This window comes from Rhinoraja longicauda, chromosome 16 (assembly GCF_053455715.1).
Source record: "Rhinoraja longicauda isolate Sanriku21f chromosome 16, sRhiLon1.1, whole genome shotgun sequence".
Taxonomy (NCBI): Eukaryota; Metazoa; Chordata; class Chondrichthyes; order Rajiformes; family Arhynchobatidae; genus Rhinoraja; species Rhinoraja longicauda.
Window position 1 is genome coordinate 14,467,755 of NC_135968.1, and position 24,427 is coordinate 14,492,181.

Below are 24,427 nucleotides of genomic sequence, written 5' to 3' on the forward strand. Positions count from 1 at the left end.
CCAAATGTCTAAAACTGGCATATGCCTACTTATTTTTCTTGAACAGAACCTCAATATCTCTTGTCATCCATAATTCCCTATTCCCGTAAGCCTTGCCTTAATTGTACTGGAATGCCATATTTGAAAATATGTTCAAGTCATTGAATGGGGTTTTGATCCATAAACCCCCTCTGACTGCAAGGTGAGCCAAACTAACATGCATTAAGCTTCTTAGGCCCGTTTTTCTGCTATTCTCAGGATTGCACATCAGCTTCAACAGAGCTAGGTTATTCCAGCAGACATGTTGTTATCAGTGGAGATTGTGACTGCAGCATCACATGCTTCTGCTTCACAAATTCTTCCATTCAAAAACAGGGTACTTCAAGGCTGCATACAAATAACCACTGCATACAAATAACCAGAAGTTGCACAGCTGATGAGTAGAATTGCCCCTCCCTCTTCTGTGAAATTTCCAGCCATGAGCTTTCTACAACGGGTGAGGGTGATGGACATTAATTCATAAGGCATAGGAGCAGAATTAGGCCATTTGGCCCGTCGTGTCTGGTGTTTTCTGCTGTGAAGACTGACCCACAAAACTTATTCAATTCATCAGCTATTTCTTTATTCCGCATTACTACATCTCCAACGTCATTTTCCAGCAGCCCAATGTCCACCCTTGCCTCTCTTTTACCCTTTATATATCTGAAGAAACGTTTGGCATCCTCTGTTATATTATTGGCTAGCTTATCTTCATATTTCATCTTTTCTCCCTATATTGCCTTTTTAGTTACCTTCTGATGGATTTTAAAAGCTTCCCAATCCTCTAGCTTCCCATGAATCTTGGCATTATTATATGACTTCTCTTTTAGTTAAATGCTGTTTTTGATTTCCCTTGACAGTCACATAACCTACAAACCTTCACATCTTTGGAATTTGGGAGGACACCGGAGCACCCAGAGAACACCCATGCGGTCACAGGAAGAATGTACAAACTCCACACAGTCACCACCCATAGTCAGGATCGAACCCGGGTCTACGGCACTGTGAGGCAGCGGTTCTACCATTGCGCCATTGTGTCGCCTTAAATTATTTCCATCCGTCTGCACAAGTCCGAATGCAGTGGTGGTGGAAGCAGATAAGACAGCAGTGTAGGTGTAGGTGTGGTGGATGCAGATATAACAGCACTGCTTAAGCAGCATTTAGACAGGAACATGAATAGGCATGGGACAGAGGCACATGGACTCGTGCAGACAGAAGGGATTCATTTAAATTGGCATTGCGGCCAGTGCAGCATCAGCTGCCGAAGGGGCTGTTCCTATGCTGTCCTATTCCATATCGTGTACCGAGGCACAGTGATGAGCTTTGCTTTGCATGCAATCCAATCAAATCTATAAACTATACATGGATACCATCAAGCCAAACTCAAGTACAATAGGTAGAGCGAAGGGAAAGATATGGAGTGCAGACTTCAGTACTCAGCATGATAGCGCAACAGTTCCAAAGACAAAGTCAATGTTCGCAATGAGGAAGAGGTTTACCTCATGAGAATTTCCTGAGTAATCAACTCCTTCTCCCTATCGCTGTAGCTTGTGTTGCCATGTGACCCTCCAAAACACCGGTGTTCCTCTGACCATATCCAATGTCTGTTGCTGTATCATTGGCGGCTGTGCCTTCCGCTGCCTGAGACCTGAGACGTCTGGCATCCGTTCCTAAACTTGCACAATTTGTCTCTCTAAATTCCTCCTTAGAACCTAATATCTTCACCAAGCTCTTTATTTCTTCTTGTGTGGCTCACTACCAAATTTCATTTGATAACCTTCCCATACAGCACCCTGAGCTGGATTAGTGTGCAGAAAATGTTACATAAATGCAAATGGTTGTTGAAATAAACCAATTTCCATAATTCCAAATTCCAGGGAAATGTTGTTACAATTTCTACTTCCCTGTCGACATCCACACACTTATTGGTCCCATCGCTACAATGCTCCTGAGATCCCCTGGTGAAAAGAAGTTGTATTATGTCAGTGCACAGGAGTCAGCATCGCACATTGATCACCAGGGTCACCTATTGCTTGGACTGCATGATGTAGAGGAGTAGGATGGGGAGATGCAGATGGAATGGGGCCAAAACATTATGACCATCAGCCAAAACATTATGACTACTGACAGGCGAAGTGGATAACATTGATTATCTTGTTACAATGGCACCTGTCAAGGGGTGGGATATATTAGGCAGCAAGTGAACAGTCAGTTCTTGAAGTTGATGTGTTGGATGCAGGAGAAATGGGCAGGAGTAAAGACCTGAGCGACTTTGACAAGGGCCAAATTGTTCTGGCCAGACGATTGGGACATCTCTGAAACGGCAAGGCCTGTGGGGTGCTCCCGGTCAGCAGTGGTGGGTACCTACCGACAGTGGTCCGAGGGGGGACAAACCACAAACCGGCGACAGGGTGTTGGGCACCCAAGGCTCATCGATGCGCGAGAGCAACGAAGGCTATCCCGTCTGGTCCGAACCGACAGACAGTCTACTTCTACAGAAAATTTTAATGGTGGCTACGGGAAGAATGTATCACAATACACAGTGCATCGCACCCTGCTACGTATAGGGGGCTGCACACGGAGGACCAACAGCATATTAGGCAGGTGGTCATAATGTTTTGGCTGCTCGGTGTAAATCTAATTGATTTGCCAGAGAGCCTCATTTGATGATGGGCCTTTCAACAGGCTGTTCAACACTGTTACACAAATTCCATATATTTATTTACCACCATTTCCAATGTCCAACTGAGCTAATTGGAAAATGAACTAAGCGGGGGTGCATTTTTGCAATCTGAAGTGAATGCCAGCTCTCTCAATCCTAAAATGTCTCAGCTGATTAATTAGCTCTTTGAGTCACTAGAGCTTCTTCTGCAAAAACCTTTGGCAAAGTAATCACAAGTGTTCATAATCTGTGCAAAGATATTGGCACCATTAATTATCTCCATCTGCTGTAGGAGAGTTTGCCCATTTTTATGAGGGGATTTGGCATTGACAATAATTTCATACACAAACCACTACCTCCCCTGGCAGTGCATTCCAGGCACCTACCACTCTCCGAGTAACAAAAATGAGATATCTGAAAATCTGATTTTCAGATCTGAAAATGACAATGAACTTCAACTGCATGTTTTAGTGTTCCTTGGTTTGTTTAATGGGGAGGGTGGGGGGTTGTTGGGGGAAACTTTTTTTTCAATCTCTTACATTGACGGAGATGCGATTTTTTTCCGCATCGTATCTCCGTCCCCACTGCGGCCTAACATCGTGGAGTGGTGCGGCCTTCCCTGGAAACCGAGTTGGTGCTCCAAGCTGTAGGAGTCTGCGGCACTTTAACATCACGGAGCTTGCAATCCCTTTGCCAGGGGTCGAAGCTCCAACCGCGGGGCCTGTGGACTTTAATATTGTGAAGCCTGTGATCTCTGGTAAGAAGTAGCCGATTCGGGAGCTTCATGCCGCGGAGAGAGTTTCAACCACTCTAATGCGGGAGTTTCGATCACCTCGATGGAGGCTTCGATCGACGGCTGCGGGGGCTTTAATCACCCCGACTGCGGATGGTTTGACTGCCCCGACCACGGGAGAGTAAGAGGAAGAAGATGGAACTTTATTGCCTTCCATCACAGTGAGGAATGTGGAATCCACTGTGATGGATGTTTATGTTAACTTTTCTGTAGTTGTGCGTCTTATTGCTTTTCACTTATTATGGCTGTATGGTAACTCAAATTTCACTATACCTTAATTGGTACATGTGACAATAAACTGACCTTGAAACCTTGAACTTGGGCGAAGAATCTATATCGTTTCACAATAAACTGCATGCAATAAAATATTAAGTTAAATGAATTATATCATCGTTCGCACCCTAAATATTATCAAACAGTCCAATACTTTAAATGCAGTGGAAAGATGCAGGCAGTGAAAAATACTATTTAATCCTTTATGAAAGTGCGATTGAATTAGTAAATTTTCTCTACTCTTTCTCCATAGCAATTTAAATTAATGTTCTTCCTTTGGGTATATACATCTAGTTTTCTTTTTAATGACATATCAGATCTTCTCCCAGCACATTTTTTGGGAAATCTAAGAGTGTCCTATTTAAAAAAGGCTGCTTCCCTGTTTTGCCCCTGGTTCTTTTGTTAATGACCATAACTCCATTTATGAAGGAGAAAAGTGAGTGTAGATTCAGATTGGAAAACATTGATTAAGGAATAAAGATTAATACAGAAGCTGAAGCAACTGCTGCCAATACCTGAATTGCACTAAAAGATCTCACACATCAACCTGAGATGGCAGAAAAGAGCTGCAACTTAAAATCTCATCTCAACCCTCACTTATGTCCCTGGAACTTATGCTCTCTCACATTTCCATCATCCCCATGCAAATTCTCCGCCCAGCTACATACTTACTACACGATAAGTAATTCATTTAGTCAATATTAGAAGTCAATTAAAGTATCAATAAGGAAGGTGCGAGGAAATGGGAGCACCCGGGAGAAACTCATGCTTGGATTCCCAGAGATAATGTGCAAACTCCACAGTGACAGCATCGGAGGTCAGGACTGAACTTGGGTCACTGGATCTATGGGGATGCAGCAGCCCCAATAGTGCAGATGTGCGACAATGTCATTGTGCATTTGGTTTCTCCATTTTAGAGGAGACAACATCACGAACAACAAATGCAATTCACAAAATTTGGACAAATGCAGGTGAATTGCAATTTCAACCGGAAAGATTGTTTCAATATCTGAATGATCGGCGGGAAAAATAGTATTTGTGCAGGTGCTGCATGTCCCACAGTTGCATGTTGGGAGAAAGGGTATGGTTGGGGGGCGACGGAAAATCCCAGTGTGATTCAAGTTCATTAAACTATACAATGGGCACTATTATTGGTGAATGCATTTACAATAAAGCCTTTAAATGAATGAATGTGTTAGCTGTGGAGCAGTGGGTAACATTCTCTAAGCTTGGTCAGAAAATTGCTTGTTCATGCTTCTCCAGAGCACTATAGACAATAGACAATAGACAATAGGTGCAGGAGTAGGCCATTCAGTCCTTCGAGCCAGCACCACCATTCAATGCGATCATGGCTGATCACTCTCAATCAGTACCCCGTTCCTGCCTTCTCCCCATACCCCCTCACTCCGCTATCCTTAAGAGCTCTATCCAGCTCTCTCTTGAAAGCATCCAACGAACTGGCCTCCACTGCCTTCTGAGGAAGAGAATTCCACACCTTCACCACTCTCTGACTGAAAAAGTTCTTCCTCATCTCCGTTCTAAATGGCCTACCCCTTATTCTTAAACTGTGACTATAATTCAGTTTGATCTTGCAATGCTGGGTGGGTGAGCTCAGGTCAATTGTAAAAGATCTGATATTTTGATGACGAGCAGAGAAATTTTCCCAAGTTTCCTGAACCCCATTTATTGAACAATCAACATTTTTTTTAAAATATTGACATGGTCATAAATATTGTCACCTTCTATATTTTAAGCCTACAGCACACAAAAGATCTGCTGCATCTCTCACTTTACAACAGTGACTACAATTCAAAAAAGCACAATTGCTGTAAAATGCCATGGATCAGCTTCGGGTTGTGCACAGTGATAGATAAATGTAAGCTCTTTCATTTTATTTTTTTCAATATGCCCTTAGGATGCCCAGGAGCACTTCACTACAAATATTTTCTTTGGAAGTGCAGCCATCTTTTTACAATATTCATTTGATTGCACAAACAATAAATGGATGACTGACTGGTTAATCTGCTTTTAGTGCTGTTGTTTAATGGAGTCATGTTGACTGGCGATACCATTGGGAACTTTCATACTCTTTTACGGAGAAGTGATATGGGATCTTATATATCTTAGCAAACTGAGAATCTGTGTCTCACTTTTTCCATTGTACAGCACCTTCTGCAATGCATGACTGGTCAGCTTGATCTGTATATTCTGATTTTAGTTTTTAGTTTTTAGCTTTAGAAATACAGCGTGGAAACAGGACTTTGGCCTACCGAATCCGCACCCACCAGCGGTCCCTGCACATTAACATTATCCGACACACATTAGGGAGAATTTACATTTATACCAAGCCAATTAATCTACAAACCTGTACGTCTTTGGAGTGTGGGAGAAAACCAAAGATTTCAGAGAAAACACTCGCAGGTCATGGAGAGAACATACAAACTCTGCACAGACAGCACCCGTAGTCAGGATCGAACCTGGGTCTCTAGCGCTGTAAGGCGGTAGCTCTACTGCTGCACCACCATGCTGCCCCAAAGGGATTATAAATAATGATGTAAACATATGATAGATGTAAACATAGGTCTATTCATCCTTGCAGGAATGCACAGTAGGCCAATCAACCTATGTTTTTATTCCAGGGTCCATAAATTTTCTTTCTACTACTAAACCACAGAGAGCAGTCAGCAGTGACTGTTGGTTTTAGTAACTGTGCTATTCCACACAGGAACAAAAGAGCTGGAATTTAAACATCCACACAACACAACTTTTAACGGTGCACATATAGATCAGAAGTATCACATCAAATGTAATCTTTCTTTCTGTCGCATCAATCTGAGGCAATGCATTCAGCTGCAATTCGAGAGTGCAAATTTTAGCTAGGCAAACTAGCATTGGAGAAGACTTCATCAGGCACTAGTCAAGTGTGAAGAGTGCATCAATCATTCCTATGAAAATAACTTACATTTCTTTGGCATCTGGAATTTTAATTCCATCTCGCAGAAAGAAAAAAATCCCATTTCTTGCGCAGATATAAATCATTTCCCTTCTAAATGTTGAGTCACTGATTTAAAGATCACAAGAACATTGGCTTTGCAGTACCTGTGCATATAATTAATGGAATCAGCATGCCCTCAAAATGAAGAACATAAAGCCTCCACATGATGCAATCATTGTGCAAAGCTGTAAATACTGATGATAATAATAATAACACTTACTCATACCAACCCGTCCGTAGCATTTTCTTCATCAAATCTGCTCCTGGGGCAAACTTTTTCAGAGAATGAAGATTAAATCTCTCAGCTCTGTTTGCAACACTTTATAGTGTAATTAAGGAGTAAGTATTCCCATTTAGAGCTTTTGGTGTTTCACTCGCTGGCCCTGAAACGGAGTACATTTGCTAATTAATCCAATTATCTGCCCACTCCCATGATTTACCGGAGAATCATGAATGTTGTGAATCGTTGCTGATGCTAAGCGTTTTTTGGAATGCTGGCCTCTGGCAACGGTGCTCAGGTACATGAAATCATAACTTCCTAAGTTTCGTACAAAACTGGACATGATTGCAAAACTAATCCAATCTTCTTAACTTTACGTTTATTGTAACACTCTGCGCATGCTCATGCCTTCCCGAGGTGCCGCGGCCACGGTGCCCACCCGGAAGACCCGAAGGTTCGTCGGTCGGAGGGACCCTCTCGCAGGCACGGTGAATGATGTGACCAGGAGAGAGCTGGAGACGTTGGCCCAAGGTGCAAGGGCCAATAGGAGGGTGAACCGCGGTGGGTAATGCCTCCAACGCCTTCAAGGTCGGCTGCAGGAGCTCCCCCCGGACTCAAAGTTGACTGGACGAGGAGTGGGACGTTATTTCGCGGGAAATGCTCCAGTACATCGAGCTCGCGGTTCGACAAGACTTCGGACTTAGGAAATGGCGCCAAAACATGGTGGCAGCTGCTTGTGTAATATGCAAAAAAGATTTCACTGTGCAGATGCATATGTGACAAACAATGCACCATTGAACCTTTGCACTTCTGATAAACCTTCTGCTTTGATTTGCTTCCTTCGTGCTCTTGGCACTGTGGTTAACTAGGTAAGCAGTTATTCAATCATAGATCGGGCTAGCATTCTGAGGTGAAGGGATGGATTTGAGGAACCAGTCTCAGTACAGCTTCTAACCTGTTCTTGCAGCATGACTACAAAGATGCAAGGTGTAACTAATCCAGATATGTCTCTAATCATTGACAACAATAAGAACTTTCCGAATGAGATTTGATAATAGTAAACCATTGAACACCTTGGTTAGACACTCTCTTGTGATTATAAGAAAATAACTGCAGATGCTGGTACAAATCGATGGTATTTATTCACAAAATGCTGGAGTAACTCAGCAGGTCAGGCAGCATCTCAGGAGAGAAGGAATGGGTGACGTTTCGGGTCGAGACCCTTCTTCAGACTCACAAAATGCTGGAGTAACTCAGCAGGTCAGGTGAAGGGTCTCGACCCGAAACGTCGCCCTCTCCCTTGTGATTGGTCATAGCCTGGCATGTGTGCCGTTTCAATCTTACTTGACACTAATCAGCCCTCAAATATTTTTCAGGTGTGGCAAAAGCAGGTATGCAGATTCATTAGGTGAGGAATTGCCATAGAGCCAAGCATTGTGCAATCTTCAATAAACATCTCAGTCTCTGATATGAGTGAGTCACAGTCATTGATAAAGTTGGCTCTAGGAAACAGCCTTAGGAACATTGAACTGGGATAATTGTCTCTATTTACCGCAACTATCTTCCTATGAGTCCAGACAGTATTTTGCCCTTATCAAAATTATTAGTAACTATTAGTATCTATGTTCCTTTTTTTCCACTGAATATATCTGTTTATTTCCATTTGCAAAACACAAACTCAACCATTTACTAAGGTTGAGGATGAGGACAGTCATTACTGCAGATCTGGCACAAACTGCAGATGAACTAACAAGAAAGGTAAGGGGAGAAGAATCCCAAAGCATTGCTCATTGACAGAGCAGCCCCACCACCCAACCAATGCTTGACTAAAGCATGTACAAGGTACTACCACTGCAGCCCATTTGCTAAGAGCTGGTGATGGTTTAGACACAAACTGATCATTTCAGATGATTATAAATTACCACTGTGTAATTTACTCTTGTGGTAGGAAAGCAGGGCAGCAGGCAGCTATCTTCACAAAACTCACCTCAATGAAGATTTTGCTGCTTTACAGCGAATGCAGCGCCGGAGACTCAGGTTCGATCCTGACTACGGGTGCTGCACTGTAAGGAGTTTGTACGTTCTCCCCGTGACCTGCGTGGGTTTTCTCCGAGATCTTCGGTTTCCTCCCACACTCCAAAGACGTACAGGTATGTAGGTTAATTGGCTGGGTAAATGTAAAAAATTGTCCCTAGTGGGTGTAGGATAGTGTTAATGTACGGGGATCACTGGGCGGCACGGACTTGGAGGGCCGAAAAGGCCTGTTTCCGGCTGTATATATATGATATGATATGATATGAAGATTTGTCCATCAATGTTTCTCTGTCTTATCAATTGCAGTTGCAGCATGCGGGTGTCATTACTCTCTTTATCAACAATCTGTACACTGTTGATGGCTCGATTGTAATCATAGATTGTCTTTCCGCTGACTGGCTAGCACACAACAAAAGCTTTTCACTGCACTTCGGTACACGTGACAATAAACTAAACTCAGGGGTGAGAGAATGGCTTGTGGGGAATGAATGGGAGAATGGGAATGCTCTGAAAGCTGCATCGACCTGATATGTAATAAAGAAACATGAAACATGAAAATAATACCTTCAGTGGATAATCCAAGGCTATGTTGCAGGATAGTGTGGGTATGAGCAAAGAGGGTGATCAGGTCAAAGAGAGTGGTCCAAATTCTCACTGGCCTTTACCATGGGAGTAAGATCCAGTAAAGTCCATACCGTATTGTCATGTGAACATCCAAAAATAACATGGAGTAAAAGGCCAGTATGACCCATTCTCCTGAAGAATGGACCACCCTGTCTAGATACTTCGAACAAAATGGCAAAACATGATACTTACAGATCTGTGGTACCAATGCATTTGTCACTACACCTTCCTTTCTGTAGTTTGCCTGGCTGGCATAGTCTCGATGGACGGAAGGGTCTGTTTCCATGTTGTGTCTCTAAACTAAACAACCTCACAAATAATGGATCTGATCAAAGCTCGGCATTCCAACCATATCTGGTCATGAATGGTGCTAGAAAGCTAATGGGAGCAGGAGGCCTAAAACACCCATTCTCATGGGACAGGAAGGTGTCCAAATGCCATGTTTCAGAGCTCTCACTGCTTATCACAGGATATTAATTCTAATCCAACATTAAATAGATATGCAGTTTGACAATTGAGAGATTGTGGAGGAGGTTGAGTATTGGTGAGAAGGGATGGCTGTTATCTGCATACAGATAGAAAGTCTGACACTATAGTTTCTATATCAACAAGGAGCAATAAGAAGGGACCATGGATTGTTTCTTGAGGGACACCAGAGAACAGAGAAGGAGTTAGAGACAGTTTTCTGACTAAACCTAACCCAGGCTAGTCCCTCTTAAATGGTTGATGAAGAAGAAACATTGAAATGGGATACTGTAGCTAATTATGTCAAAGGCGACAGATAAATCGAGAAGGATGGCAGTGAGGGGGGTTGGGGAGGGATAATTTATCACATTCACAGTCAGGCAAAATGTAATTTGTGACTTTGGTAAAAGGTATCAAGATTGAAAGTGAGTTGGAGGTGATTTTGCAATTGATATTATCACCATGCTATGTCCTTTAAGGTGACAGAAGTCATGGCTTAGAAAATTTATTAACAAAATTATTAAGTGCCCACACATATTTCATCCTGAAGTCAATGGCCTTTTAGACTATGTGGTAATACATGTTTTTACTGTTTAATGCCAATCCCAAGTTTGGAAAGAGTGATTGATGGATTGAATTGCCTGAAATACTACTTTCATCTTGACAAGTAGAGATACTAATTCTTTTGCATTAATCCTTAGTTCTAAAATGTAGTTATAGCTTTCGAACTCCACAGATGATGTCAGAAACTGACATTCTGAAATTAGACAAGGCAGATTCAGAGGAAGATGGAGCACCTTTGATGATCTCTTCACATGTGCATTGCTCTCAATAAACTCACTTTAAAAGATGGCTATATTTCAACAAGCTTAACATTCTGAACTCAGCCCCAGATAATTCATGGAGGTCTTTTGGAGCTCCATTGATCTTCTTCATTCCAGTGCTCTGCATCAGTATCATGAATGCTGTCCCAACTATTCAAATTGTTACAAGGGCCTTAACAAAAGCCTTGAATCTTGGTATTATGAGGCTACATGGTACCTACCAAGTACCTTTGGAGAAGAAAATAAAGTATAAGATGATGTACAATGTTAACAAATCACAAGCAAACACATATACACATTTTCAACCAACAGGCTCAGCCGTCAAATATTTCCATTGAAACTTGACACAACTTGAACATTTAATTTGTAGATGAGGTATATTTCTGTCCACAGATGATAGAAATGTCATGCATATACAAATTTTAGTAGTCATGCAGAATAAAGCATATCCTTTGAATGGATACTCAATCAGTTTTCAATTCTTGAAAAAGGTCCAGTGGAAAGATGGGTTTTTAGAAGCCCATTTAACCAAAGGATTCAGAATCTGGTACTAGACTGGCATCAGGTCTTTACTCAATGTTGTGAAAAGAGGTTTTCTGCTAGAAAAACAGTTACAAAATGATTGGTGAAAAATGGAAGTGAAGGAATTGATGAGCAATTTTTCTGAATAAAGTAATTAGAATCTATTTTTCATTTTGAACTTGAAATAATTCATACAGACTCATTGTGACAGTGCAAACATTCAGTGAAAAATTGATATAACTTTCCTTTCCCTCAGAGTTATGAATAGTTGCTCCTTCAATACTCCATTAAATGCAATGTCAGAAGATATTATGTTTCCTTCTGCCATAATCCATAGCAATAAAGGGCCTGTCCCAGTTACGCGATTTTTAAGGCGACTGCCGGCAACTGTCAAAGTCGTAGCAGATCGCCAACATTTTTTTTTACCCTACGACAATGACCACGACAATGCCGAGTCAGGTCGATACAAGTCACTTTTTTTGTGAAACTAGCACCTGGCTAAGAGATTACACCGTCTTCGGAAACATCACAAAATTCCCACGCTTACCTGACTGTCAAACTGTCGCCTCCAATCTACCTGTCAAATGACCTGACGGTAAATAAATTGGTTAAACAAAACTATCTTCTGGTATCTTCAAATGCCTTTTCTTACAGCGGAAGTGGCGGCGCTGCCCTGCAGCTGCGGGTCACCGGCAGTCTGTTTGTCTTTCTTCTTTCTTTGTCTATTTGTTAGTGTTAGATGTATGAAATAGCCTATCTTTAGCTGTGTATATGTGGGGGGGGGGGGGGGGGGTGGGGGAAACCTTTTAAAAAATCTCTTCCTCAACGGAGATGCGACCCTTTCCGAGTCGTATCTCCCTTTGCGCTAAAAAAAAATAAAATTAAACGCGGGGCCTTCCATCGCCCGCGGGGCCTTCCATCGCCCGGTGCGGCTCGGCCGCTGGACTTAACAGTGCCCGGTGCGGCTCGGCTGTGGGGCCTTCCAACGCCCGGTACGGCCGCGGGACGGTTCAGCGCCAGGTGCGGCTCGGCCGCGGGGCCTTCCATCGCCTGGCGCGGCTCGGCCGCGGGACTTTACATCACTGGTGCGGCTCGGCCGCGGGGCCTTCCATCGCCCGGCGCGGCTCGGCCGCGGGACCTAACATCGCCCAGCGCGGCTCGGCCGCGGGACTTTACATCGCTGGTGCGGCTCGGCCGCGGGACTTTACATCGCTGGTGCGGCTCGGCCGCAGGGCCTTCCATCGCCCGGCGCGGCCGCGGGATGTTTCAGCGCCCGGTGCGGCTCGGCCGCAGAAACTTGGGCGTGGGGAAGAGAGCGGAAGTTTTGTTGCCTCCATCACAGTGAGGGGGTGTTTGGAGTCACTGTGATGGATGTTTGTGTTGGGGTTATGTGTCTTGTGTTTCTTTTTTTGTGTGACTGCTGGTAACGTAATTTCGTTCGGTACCTCGGTACCGAATGACAAATAAAGCTCTGTATTCTGTATTCTGTATTAATTTAATATTATGTGCTTCTGAATGCATCTGCGACAAGGATTTTTCAGTGAATAAATAAATAAATAAATAAATAAATACATGAAGAGTTCTCACAGTGCAGTGCCTGTGTCAGCGTTTTATTTCATTGGTCAAAATGAATGAGACTAGAATCTTTGAATGAGATGCCATGATAAAGTACTTTATAAGTACTGCATAATAAATTCAGACTCTAATTTTTTTTTAAATCACCAAAATCAACTTTATTGCAACAAACTATGGTCCACTAACACCACTGCACTGGTCAAGAAGGCGCAGCAACGACTGTTCTACCTGAGAACACTGAAAAAGTCAGGTCTGCCCCAACAGCTGCTGACGACCTTCTACCACTGCACCATAGAGAGCATCCTAACGCATGGCATCCCTGTGTGGTATCTCAGCTGCACGGAGGCAGAGAGGAGAGCTCAGAAGATTATCAGAACACAGCTACCAGCCTTGGAGGGCATCTACAATACACGATGCCTCAGGAAAGCCACCAGCATCCACAAAGACTCTTCACACCCCTGCAATAGTCTGTTCGAACTTCTACCATCTGGCAGACGCGACAAGGCCTTCTACGCCCGCACCTCCAGACTCAGGAACAGCTTCATCCCCAGGCCCATAGCTGCTCTGAACCGGCCCTGCTGAACCGGATGGTCACGTCGCACAGCGACCCGGCACAGACCTATTTGCACTTTATTCTGTTTTAAAACTGTTTCTAATTTTGTTTCTCTGGGTTGTCTAAATTTATGTTGATTAGCTAATTAATTTATTGCATCGTATGGAAGTCGCATTCCCAATCTCGTTGTACCCCTGTACAATGACAATAAAGATATATTGTATTGTATTGTATTGTAACTATATTCCTATGAAAGATGGATAACTACATGCCAAAATATCTTTTTTAAAACAGACACTTCAAACGATTACAAAATATGCCCAAAGATTTCACTGGCCGGACCTTGCTGTCGGTTTGTTCAAATGTCCACCCACCTTTGACAGCATCGCGGTCTCCACCCCCATTCCACACCTGGCTGTTGCAGCTGCACTTCTGTCAGCTGTCAAAACCCGTTTTGGACAGGTTGGACCTTGTTGGACCTTGGCTTCTCCTGATCCCGGTACCTGTCTCCGGTTGACGTTGGTAGTCGACAATGAAATTCATCCGTCCTCAGTACCGGCGACAACCTAGCAAACCTGGGGACAGCATGCGACAGCGCCCGCAATAAGCTATGATACCTGGCGACAAGCCAGCTGTCACCGAGAAATTTCTAGCAGGTACATTTTTCCGCGATGCGCCGAGATCCGCTACGATTCATTGAAAACTCCTCACGATCATGCCCGCGACACCCCGGCGAACGTTCGGCGACAGCCTAATCGCCGGCAGTCGCCTTAAAATTGCCTAACTGGGACAAGCCCTAAAAGCTTTGATCTGTAAAGTATGGCAAAAGTATTACTTAAAGCTTAAATGAAATGGATACACACAGCCACCACGGGCAAAAGGTCTTAGGTTTGATTACTGGGATCTGATTCAGGAAAAATAATCATTCTGGTCGAGACACAAGGAACTGCAGATGCTGGAATCTTGAGTAAAATACAAAGTGCTGGAGGAACTCAGTAGGTCAGGCAGCATCTGTGGAGAGGCGTTTCCAGTCGGGACTCTACTTCAGGTTCTGGTGAAAGTCGGGAAAGAGCTGATCCCAATTGTAAACTGTCAACAATGTGTGGAAGGTAGATGGAGTAAAGTATCAACCAGGGCTGGTGATGCATTGTGCCTCAGCTTAAAGGTCCCCTCACTCATGTCGAGATCTGATGCAGTTGTGGAGTCTCGGAGCACGGCTGCTCATTAGTGTTATCAAATGAATTAATTTTTCTGTAACTGATGCACTCTAGGCCAGTCACAAAAATGCATTTACTCTGCACACATACGCTGCAGAATTAGAAGGCCCATGAGGCAAATAAATAAATCTACTCCATTAGGACAACAAGTATGCATCAAAGCCAACACGTATAACCTTGATAAAAGGTAGTAAAAGTGTCAGATGAAGATAGCAGAAATAGCTACCTGGTGCACTGCTCACTCAAATGATTCATAGTTAGCAAGTGCAAATGCTAACCTTTACAACCGAATTTCTCCAATATCCATGTATACAAGTTCTATAGACATGCATTTAACTCCATTCTGTTTCACCAAAAACATTTATAATCAAGTGGACAACATGGAAATACTTTGCTAAGGTAGTCATCACATAAGTTCATAAGTCCACAAGTGATAGGAGCAGAATTAGACCATTCGGCCCATCAAGTCTACTCTGCCATTCAATCATGGCTGATCTATATATCCCTCTCACCCCCATTCTCCTGCCTTCTCCCCATTATTCCTGACATCCGTACTAATCAAGAGTAAAAATATCCATTGACGATCTCCACAGTCTTCTGAAGCAACGAATTCCACAGCTTCACCATCCTCTGACTAAATCAGTCTGTAGAAGGGTCTCGCCCCGAACTGTCACCCATTCCTTCTTTCCAGAGATGCTGCCTGCCTGACCCACTGAGTTGTTCCAGCATTTTGTGTCTACCCTCTGACTAAAGTTACACATGATGTGTAACTTCCTGCGTGGATGATATGCAGTCCACGCATCAAATGCTGCTGCCAAACGATAAAGCCTATCTGTGTTCAGCTTGTTGTCACTTTGTTCCCCTCACTTTAAGTACCAGAGGTACACCTGGCCAGCAGTTACACTCAAAGCAACCACAAAGCATTTGGGAGGTCATAGTGACTGCAGTTGAAACTCATTTAAAAAGAGATAAGATAGCTTGAGAATGAATGAAAACTTCCAAAAAATATGAGTTAACTAATGAATTGCTGAATTATTTTACTTAGTTCACATCGGGCCCGGTTTTCCTGCAAACAGTAGATGCTGTAAAATGTTTGGATTCATCAATAGAAACATAGAAACATAGAAAATAGGTGCAGGAGTCAGCCATTCGGTCCTTTGAGCCAAATGATATTATGTTCCAATGAGATCTGGACATTCTTTTTCACAAAGTAAATATTTAATAATATTTGAAAGACCCACTTTCACTTCAGTATGTGTTTCTATTTATTCCCGTGTAACTAAAATATAAAGCACATGCACAAAAGAAATAATAATCAATTCCTTACCAAAGAAGCGTAGAAAACTTTAATTTCAGCTCCAATTGTATCATCGCTTCAGCACATAATATGATTTGTGCCAAGCCTGGATTGCATTGCCCTGAGGATGTACATGTGGGGTGTGTGACAGTATAACATTTAGCAATTGTGAAATGTATGTTCAGCTCAACGCCATAAAGACCCAGATACGCTGTGACGTTATGTTGAGAGATTTGTAATTATTAACTACACCAGATGTATAATAAGGTAAGGAAAAATATTGAGATCACTATAACAAAATTCTATCCTATTAAAGAGAAATTAATTCATAAAGGGTTAATATTAAATAGATGTTTTAATGACAGAACAGGAAGGATGTATTTAAAATATATAATTTTTTGTACCTTCATTTCATCTATCATTAAAGTAAACTAATATTAGTCACCATCCTACCTTCAGCCAACAAAATCTCATCTTTATGTACGACCAAAGTGCTCTCTCACCTGGAATTGCATAGCAATTTATCAATGAAGTCCCCAGACCGGCCCACCAAATGACCAAGCTCACAAGGTTCAAATGTCAATAAGTATAACAGATAACAGAGCTTTATTTGTCGTTCGGTACCGAAGTACCGAACGAAACTACATAGCAGTCATAGAAAAAAAAAAAAAGAACACAAGACACATAACCCCAACACAAACGTCCATCACAGTGACTCCAAACACCCCCTCACTGTGATGGAGGCAACAAAACTTCCACTCTCTTCCCCACGCCCACGGACAGACAGCTCGTCCCCGACCGACCCGCACAGTCCCCGCACCGGGCGCTGAAACGTCCCGCGGCCGAACCGGGCGATGACAGGCCCGCGACCAAGCCTTGCGCAGCTAAGTCCCGTGGTCGAGCCGCACCGGGCGATGTTAAGTCCCGCAGCCGAGCCGCACCAGCGGTGAAAAGCCCCGCAGCCGAGCTGCACCGGGCGATGTTAAGCCCCGCAGCCGAGCTGCACCGGGCGATGTTAAGCCCCGCAGCCGAGCTGCACCGGGCACTGTGAAGTCCAGCGGCCAAGCCGCACCGGGATGTAAAGTCCAGCGGCCAAGCCGTACCGGGATGTAAAGTCCAGCGGCCAAGCCGCACCGGGTGATGTAAAGTCCAGCGGCCGAGCCGCAGCGGGCGATGTTAGGCCCCGCAGCCGAGCCGCACCCCGCGCCGTGAGGAAGAGAAAAGTCCCCCCCCCCCCCACACCCACCCACCACCCCCTCCCACACATACACAACCAAAAAAAATATATAAAAACCATCCCAACACCGACACACAACAAAAAAAGGGGAAAAAAAGACGGACAGACTGCTAGTCAGCCGCTGCCATTAGGCGCCGCCACGTGTCAATACATTTTATTGATTTGTTTGGCTATTAGCTAGTTTGGAGATGTTAGGGGATGCCTTAAAGTCTTAGGCCAGTTCTTCAGAAGTGGCCACCATGCCACCCCATCATCTTCAACACGTCTCAATATCCAGCCATTTATTGTGAAATCTCTTGCTTTGTTTCTCCTCTCCAAATGCATCATCTCACATTTTCTTTGAAGTGAATTCCATGTGCCACTATTCTGGGCGTAACCAACAGCCCTTTCCTTTCAGTTTATAGTTTTCTTCCTCACTGAAAATCACAACTAATTTTAGCATCATCAACAAAGCACTATAACACAATCTTCATTATTTAAGTCTAAAGCAAAGGACCAAATGCTGAATGCAGTGGACTAAATGCTGAATCGAGTGGAATTGAGGTTCACTTTGGTTCCCAACACTGAGACAATTTTGGATTCATCTTTTCTCTTTATCTGCCTTAAGCAATAATATGGCACCACATGACCTTGTGCTTCCAACCGTCCAATCCCTATATTCATGTGTAAGAAAATAACTGCAGGTATTTATTCACAAAATGCTGGAGTAACTCAGCAGGTCAGGCAGCATCTCAGGAGAGAAGGAATGGGCGACATTTCAGGTCAAGACCCTTCTTCAGACTGATGTCAGGGGGGCGGGACAAAGGAAGGATATAGGTGGAGACAGGAAGACAGAGGGAGATGGTGGAGACAGGAAGACAGTGGGAGATGTTCATGTGTGGTCATCACATTAAGTCATTTGACCAGCATTCAGAGGCCTGGAGCATTGATCTAGAGATATGAATTCAGATCCCATCAATGCAGCCAAGGAATTTAACGTTCGACTAATTAAATAAAGTTGTAGTTTGAACAATAAATGCTAGTCTCAAACTTTTAATACATCAGAATGCTGTAAAAATCCATTTGGTTGTTTAATGCCCCTCAGGGAAGAGAAATCTGCCATTTTCATCTGGTCTGGTCTTTAAATGACTGCAGACATGTTATTGCTTCTTCCATTCAGGGCAATTAACAGTGGGTATTAATTAATAGGTTTGCTCACAACATCCACATTCTTTAAATGAATAAATCTCCGGTTTTCTCTGCCTCTTAGGAAGCCAATGGCTGTTTCAATACCAGATTGTTCACTCCCAGCCAAGTAACTTAATTCTCCAACTCCAATGAACCAACAGAAAGTGCTGCTAAAGCACAATTTCTGAACACCATCGTTACTTTTCTCCAGGCTGATTGCAGTAGTGTCCTGGCACTTTCATTCTTGGAGACATCAGGACAATCCTGCTATGGGCTAGCATCCTTCAGTCCAAATGATCTTTTTTTACTGCAGACCTCGAAGTATCAAAAGCACATCCCACTTAGTCCCAGCTCTCATTAAGACAGATGACAAACGAGCCACAAGTGCAAAGTTGGGTAAATAAGCTTAATCATTTTCATGATACCATCCAGTATTTCGTGCACTGTGGTGATGCTCACTGCAGCTTGAATTCAATCTCCACAGCTGCAGTAATGATGCCATCTGCCATCTCTCCAGGACGCCAGCCACTGTGGCACCAATTATTCCAATTAATGGCAACTGGGTTAAGTGTTTAGCAGTTAGAAAGGTAACGTCACTGACAGTGCTGTTACAAGTTTAATCAGCATTTCTATTGGAGATATTTGTAGGGGCACAGGGATTGGTCCAGACCATCGAACCCTCTGATTGGTCGAAGAGGTCAGGTGGTGCGCAGGAGAGGGAACAATCAGTCTGGTTTTGAACTCCAAGAAAGACAGTTGAATTTATGGTTGTTTGCCGTTTACAGCGTTGGTTTTGTCACGGTTGTTAGCCTTCTAATAAACGTCTACCTCAACGCACATCGCCTTACGACTCGCCATAGTGGTGACCCCGACGTGATCACAGATCACCAAGATGTCCCATCAGGAGGCATCGTCACCGAACGCAGTCGGCGTTCATCTGCCCCCGTTCTGGGCCCACCAACCACGCCTGTGGTTCGCCCAAGCGGAGGCCCAGTTCCACCTCCGGGGCGTAAAGGAGGATGAAACCAGGTTCTACCACCTATTGAGCGTCCTGCCGTCGGAGACGTCCGCACAGGTAGCGCAGTACGTCACCGACCCGCCAGAAACCGGCAAGTATGCGGGCCTCAAGTCGCTGCTGCTGAAAACCTTCGGCCGCAGCCAACAACAGCGGGCCAGCACACTCCTGCACTTACCTGAGCTCGGGGACCGACCGCCGTCGGTCCTCATGACGGAGATGATGACTCTCGCGGGAGAGCACACCAAATGCCTCATGTTCGAGGAGACATTCCGCGAGAAGCTGCCAGAGGACGTCCGCGTAGTTCTAGCAGACGTCCCGTTCGGGGACCCGATGGATTTTGCAGAGAAGGCGGATGCGCTGGTCGCGGCAAAGACAAAGCGCGCCGGCTCGGTAAATCGGGTTTCCACACCGGTGAGCGACCGACCGCGCGGCCAAGATGGCGCCCATCCGCCCGCCACTTTTTTTTAAAAACCGCCAAACTGCCACATCAACGGCGGCCATTTTGAAACAGGCTCGCGACATAGAAACACACCAGCGCGGCAGGTGTTTCTTTCATAAACGGTGGGGAGCAGCGGTACGCAACTGTAGAAGCCCCTGCACGTTCTCGGGAAATGCCTCGGCCGATCAAATGTAGAGGCAATCTCGATCGGCCAGAACCATCGCCTCTACCTTGCTGAGCAACATACCGGTACCGTTTTCCTCGTGGATACCGGGACGATCGTTAGCATTGTGCCTCCATCCTGCCAGGAAGCGCGATCAGGTAGGACCGGTCCCCCACTCATTGCGGTGAACGGCAGCCCTGTCCGTACCTACAGAACACGGGACATGTCCCTGTCCTTTGGTACCAGGACCTACGACTGGACTTTCATCATCGCGGATGTAGGCCAGGCAATCCTGGGAGCAGATTTCCTTTGGGCTTTCTCACTGATCCCTGATGTCCGCGGGAAGAGCCTGCAACCGTCGGCCAGTAACGTTGACCCTCCCGCTCCTTCGGTTTCCGTGTCGCCCAGCCCGACCGTCCAGGCCGTCACCACGACCTCCGACCCGTTTGCTGCGATACTCGCTGAATTTCCGGAGCTCCTGGCCCCGGTCCCTACTTCTCGCCACGGGGATCCCCCTTCACATGTCCCGGCGGCCTTGGGCGACTGTGAGTTTGTGTTCCTACGAATCGATGCCCACCGTCCCCCGTTCCGGCCGGTTTACCAGGGTCCGTTCAGGGTAGTGAAGAAAGGCACAGTCACCTTCACGTTGGAAGTGGGCACCCGACAGGAGGTCGTCTCGGTGTCCCGCCTTAAGCCTGCCTATTTGGACCCAGACCAGCCCGTTACAGCGGCTCAACCTCCTCGCCGGGGCCGACCTCCGGCCACGGCTCCCGTACAGCAGTTTCCCCCCTCGCTGCCCCCGTTCGGGACTCCTCTTCCCCGGTCGCCTTGCCACTGCCGCCTCCGGCTCCATCAGCTTCCCCTCCTCCCCTTTCGCCTCCGGCAACCCCTCCCGCGGTGCCTGCTTCCCCGTCCCCACCCCCGGTTGGGCCTCCCTCTCCTCTCCGCACCCGCTCCGGTCGGGTGGTCTGGGCACCTGCCCGGTATCGCGCCGAGGGTTCTGGGGGGGTCATGTAGGGGCACAGGGATTGGTCCAGACCATCGAACCCACTGATTGGTCGAAGAGGTCAGGTGGTGCGCAGGAGAGGGAACAATCAGTCTGGTTTTGAACTCCAAGAAAGACAGTTGAATTTATGGTTGTTTGTCGTTTACAGCGTTGGTTTTGTCACGGTTGTTAGCCTTCTAATAAACGTCTACCTCAACGCACATCGCCTTACGACTCGCCATATATTCACACATTTGGTATCCCACAGGAATACTAAGGCATTTCACTCAGACCTGGACTTCAAGACACTCCTAACCATTCACAGGGATTTGTTAACAACTCACTTCTAATCTCTTTGATTTGAACGTATGTACACCATTCTCCTAGCTCTTTCTTTCCGTTACCATGACTTGTGATAATTTGGCACCCAAAACCTCACCAATATTTGGAAGGACAATTCTTTTCTGGTTGTTTTGGCACTGTTTATTGGATGATGGCCAAATCAGAACTTTGAAACATTGAGGCACATTCATGGGTTCAGACATCATACATGGAATTACATTACCTGGTCCTCGAAATTCTGTATTCTTATTTTACTTTCCTGAGTTGGAAAATGCAAGGGTGAAATTTTCGATGTGCCATACACCATTTGCAGTCCATGAAGTTTGGAATCCTCAGACAAGAGGACCTAGTTTCCTCCCCCCACCCTCCCCCAACTAGTAAAATATAACTGTAGCTCATCACAGCACTAACGTAGCATTGCGTCACAAACTAATGTTTTGCATTCGTTTCACAGGCTCAGTGGAAAATATGTACCACTGCTCTCAATTAAAATGTCTAATCACTGTAAGGGCTATTACCTTTCTCATGATTAGTTGATACATTTTTGAACAGTAGCTTCATTAAACGACTGAAATTTTCATATTCTCAGAATATTTCTGAACATCACTGCTAATAAAAACTAATGCATCTCCAACACAGATAATCACTTTATAAAGAATAAGCAAGAGAATGTAATAACTCACGTTACTCATATATTCCAACAGTAGGGATTGAAGTGCCTGGCGCACAGCATTGCACTCTGTTATTATGTGCTCACGGTGCTGGTCACGTGTGCAGGAAGAGTCTGCCATCAAAGCAGCTTCACTGACAATACCTTCCAGCCTCTTCTCCAGCAAAGGCCTTAGTTTGTCTTCGTGGACTGCAAGAGGGTCAATGACAATGGCACTCTGCAAATGAGAAGAAAACTCTAATGAGTGTGATTAAAGGTCCTCGTTATAGTTAGTATTATGATAGCCGGTTACACCTAACATTATAGAGAAAGAACGTGCAATTATAAAATGTCTTTCACATTCTCAGATTCCCCCAAAGGCCTTTTACAGCCAATTAAATGAAGTTTAATTACTGCTGCAGGATGGGAAAGGAACATGTTTAGTAAAGAGGTGAATATTTCAGATAATGGGGAGAAATTGTATAATGCCAGAAAACACGTACAGTACTTGGATTGGAATGCACTATTCACACGTCGCCCTCCAACCCATTATAGGGCAGGCACAAAATACTGGGACACTCACCACATTATTATGATTTGATAAAGCATGCAACAACTACACTGTTTCTTAGCAGCACATATCCAACTGGAGTAATTTCATGGAAAGTATGCACCAGCTGTCTAGCACCATCTATATCATGCACAACAAACCTCATGTTTAACAGCAGGCAGAGCCTTTGAATGGACCCATTGTAGACTAATGTAACATTCTACCTGAAGGCACAGCCAAATTCACTAACAATAACAATCAAATAAATATGGATGTCCACTTCATTTTTCAGTTAATTATCAAAAATTCTTGCAATATATTATAAAACCCATTGAACAACATATTTCTTGTTAAGTCCAAGGCTCCTATTTGGCCGAGATTGTGTCATCAACTTTCTACTTTGGGGACTTCTGTTGCACACGCACTAACTTATCCTGCTCACCAAAATAGTAACAGCTGCCAAAAATTGTTATTATCTCTTTTTAAATCTTCAGTTGCCTCCCACACTCCAAAGACGGACAGGTTTGTAGGTTAATTGGATTGGTACTCAAGTAAAAAATTGTCCCCAGTGTGTGTAGAGTAGTGTTAATGTGCGGGAATCGCTGGTCGGTGCAGACTCGGTGGGCCAAAGGGCCTGTTTCCGCGCTGTATCTCTAAACTAAACTAGAAACCGTCATGACTTGAAGTCACAAGCTACAACTGTGACACAGCTGACACTGTAACATTAAAAAGAGGTGGAAGATCCCAGCCGTTAATTTTTAACATGGGAAAAGTTAGACCTTAGCCAAAACTAACCAATAATTCATGGGGTTCATGGAGGGATTTCTAATGGTCTATTTCACATTTGCCTCCAAACAAATCTGCCCCCATAAAATGAAACCAAACAGTGTTCTGCATGCTAAACATGTTATTTTAGATGCAACTTTCCTTTTAAGGTATGAATAGGGAATGGTTTTCATGAATAAGTGTGCAGCGGTTCAATGGAAATCTGCTGGAGATGCATCAGGTTGGGTATTACAGTCTGATTAAAGGCAAACAGCAATCTGCCAGGATTAATCACATGCTTGATGGACAGTCTGACTGCTGGAATACTCAATAAACCAGATGCTACTTACAGTAAGCCTGCAGGCTCTTAAAATGGAGGTGCAATTTTCAAGAAAATGAACTATTGAACACAGTCATGCAGAACAAGAGAATGTGGAAGGAGGTCTACTTTCACTTCAGTTAGCAGCAGCCCCCTCACTAAATTACCTTGTAGCAATACATACAGGATAGTAAACAATTTGATGCCAGCAGCACTGTTCAGAAATCAGGGTTGCAGTGCAGAGAGAACTTACATTATCTTACCAGGATTACCAATGCAAGACTCCATTCTATGTTTCTCTAAATTCCCCTTTATCACAATTTAGACCCAGCAAAATCAAACTTTCCCTCTCATTTAAAAAAAGATATATTAACCTTGGCAGAAATGCAGAGGAGATTCACCAGAATATTTCCAGGCCATTAAACGACAGATTATGAGGATTGATTACCTGCACAGAGTTACGTCGCTGGTTTTCACAATACGAAAGATTGATTTGATTGAACTTGGTCGGAATTTAAGAGGATAAATTGATGGAGTCATTCTCTGATAAGGGAGTACATCGAACAAGCGAACAAAACTTGTTTCCTCTAGTTAGACACATCAGAATCAGTAGGCACAATGTCAGGAGAAGATCTTGTTTCATATCTCCAAATGACATGGGAGGCCATTAGGCCCATCAAGCATAAGTAGTATCTCAGAGCAATTAGATATTTCCCGTCCC

General features: G+C 44.4%; 1 protein-coding gene across 3 annotated transcripts in view; it reads right to left on the bottom strand.

Annotated features, from left to right (window-relative positions):
- Positions 1 to 24,427, bottom strand: part of LOC144601244 (catenin alpha-3-like) — a 928,496-nt gene that overhangs the window by 775,421 nt on the left and 128,648 nt on the right. For all 3 annotated transcript variants that reach the window (XM_078413251.1, XM_078413253.1, XM_078413252.1), the window contains exon 6: positions 22,107 to 22,310. In XM_078413251.1, coding sequence (XP_078269377.1) covers positions 22,107 to 22,310 — 204 coding nt within the window. The remainder of the gene's footprint in view (positions 1 to 22,106; positions 22,311 to 24,427) is intronic.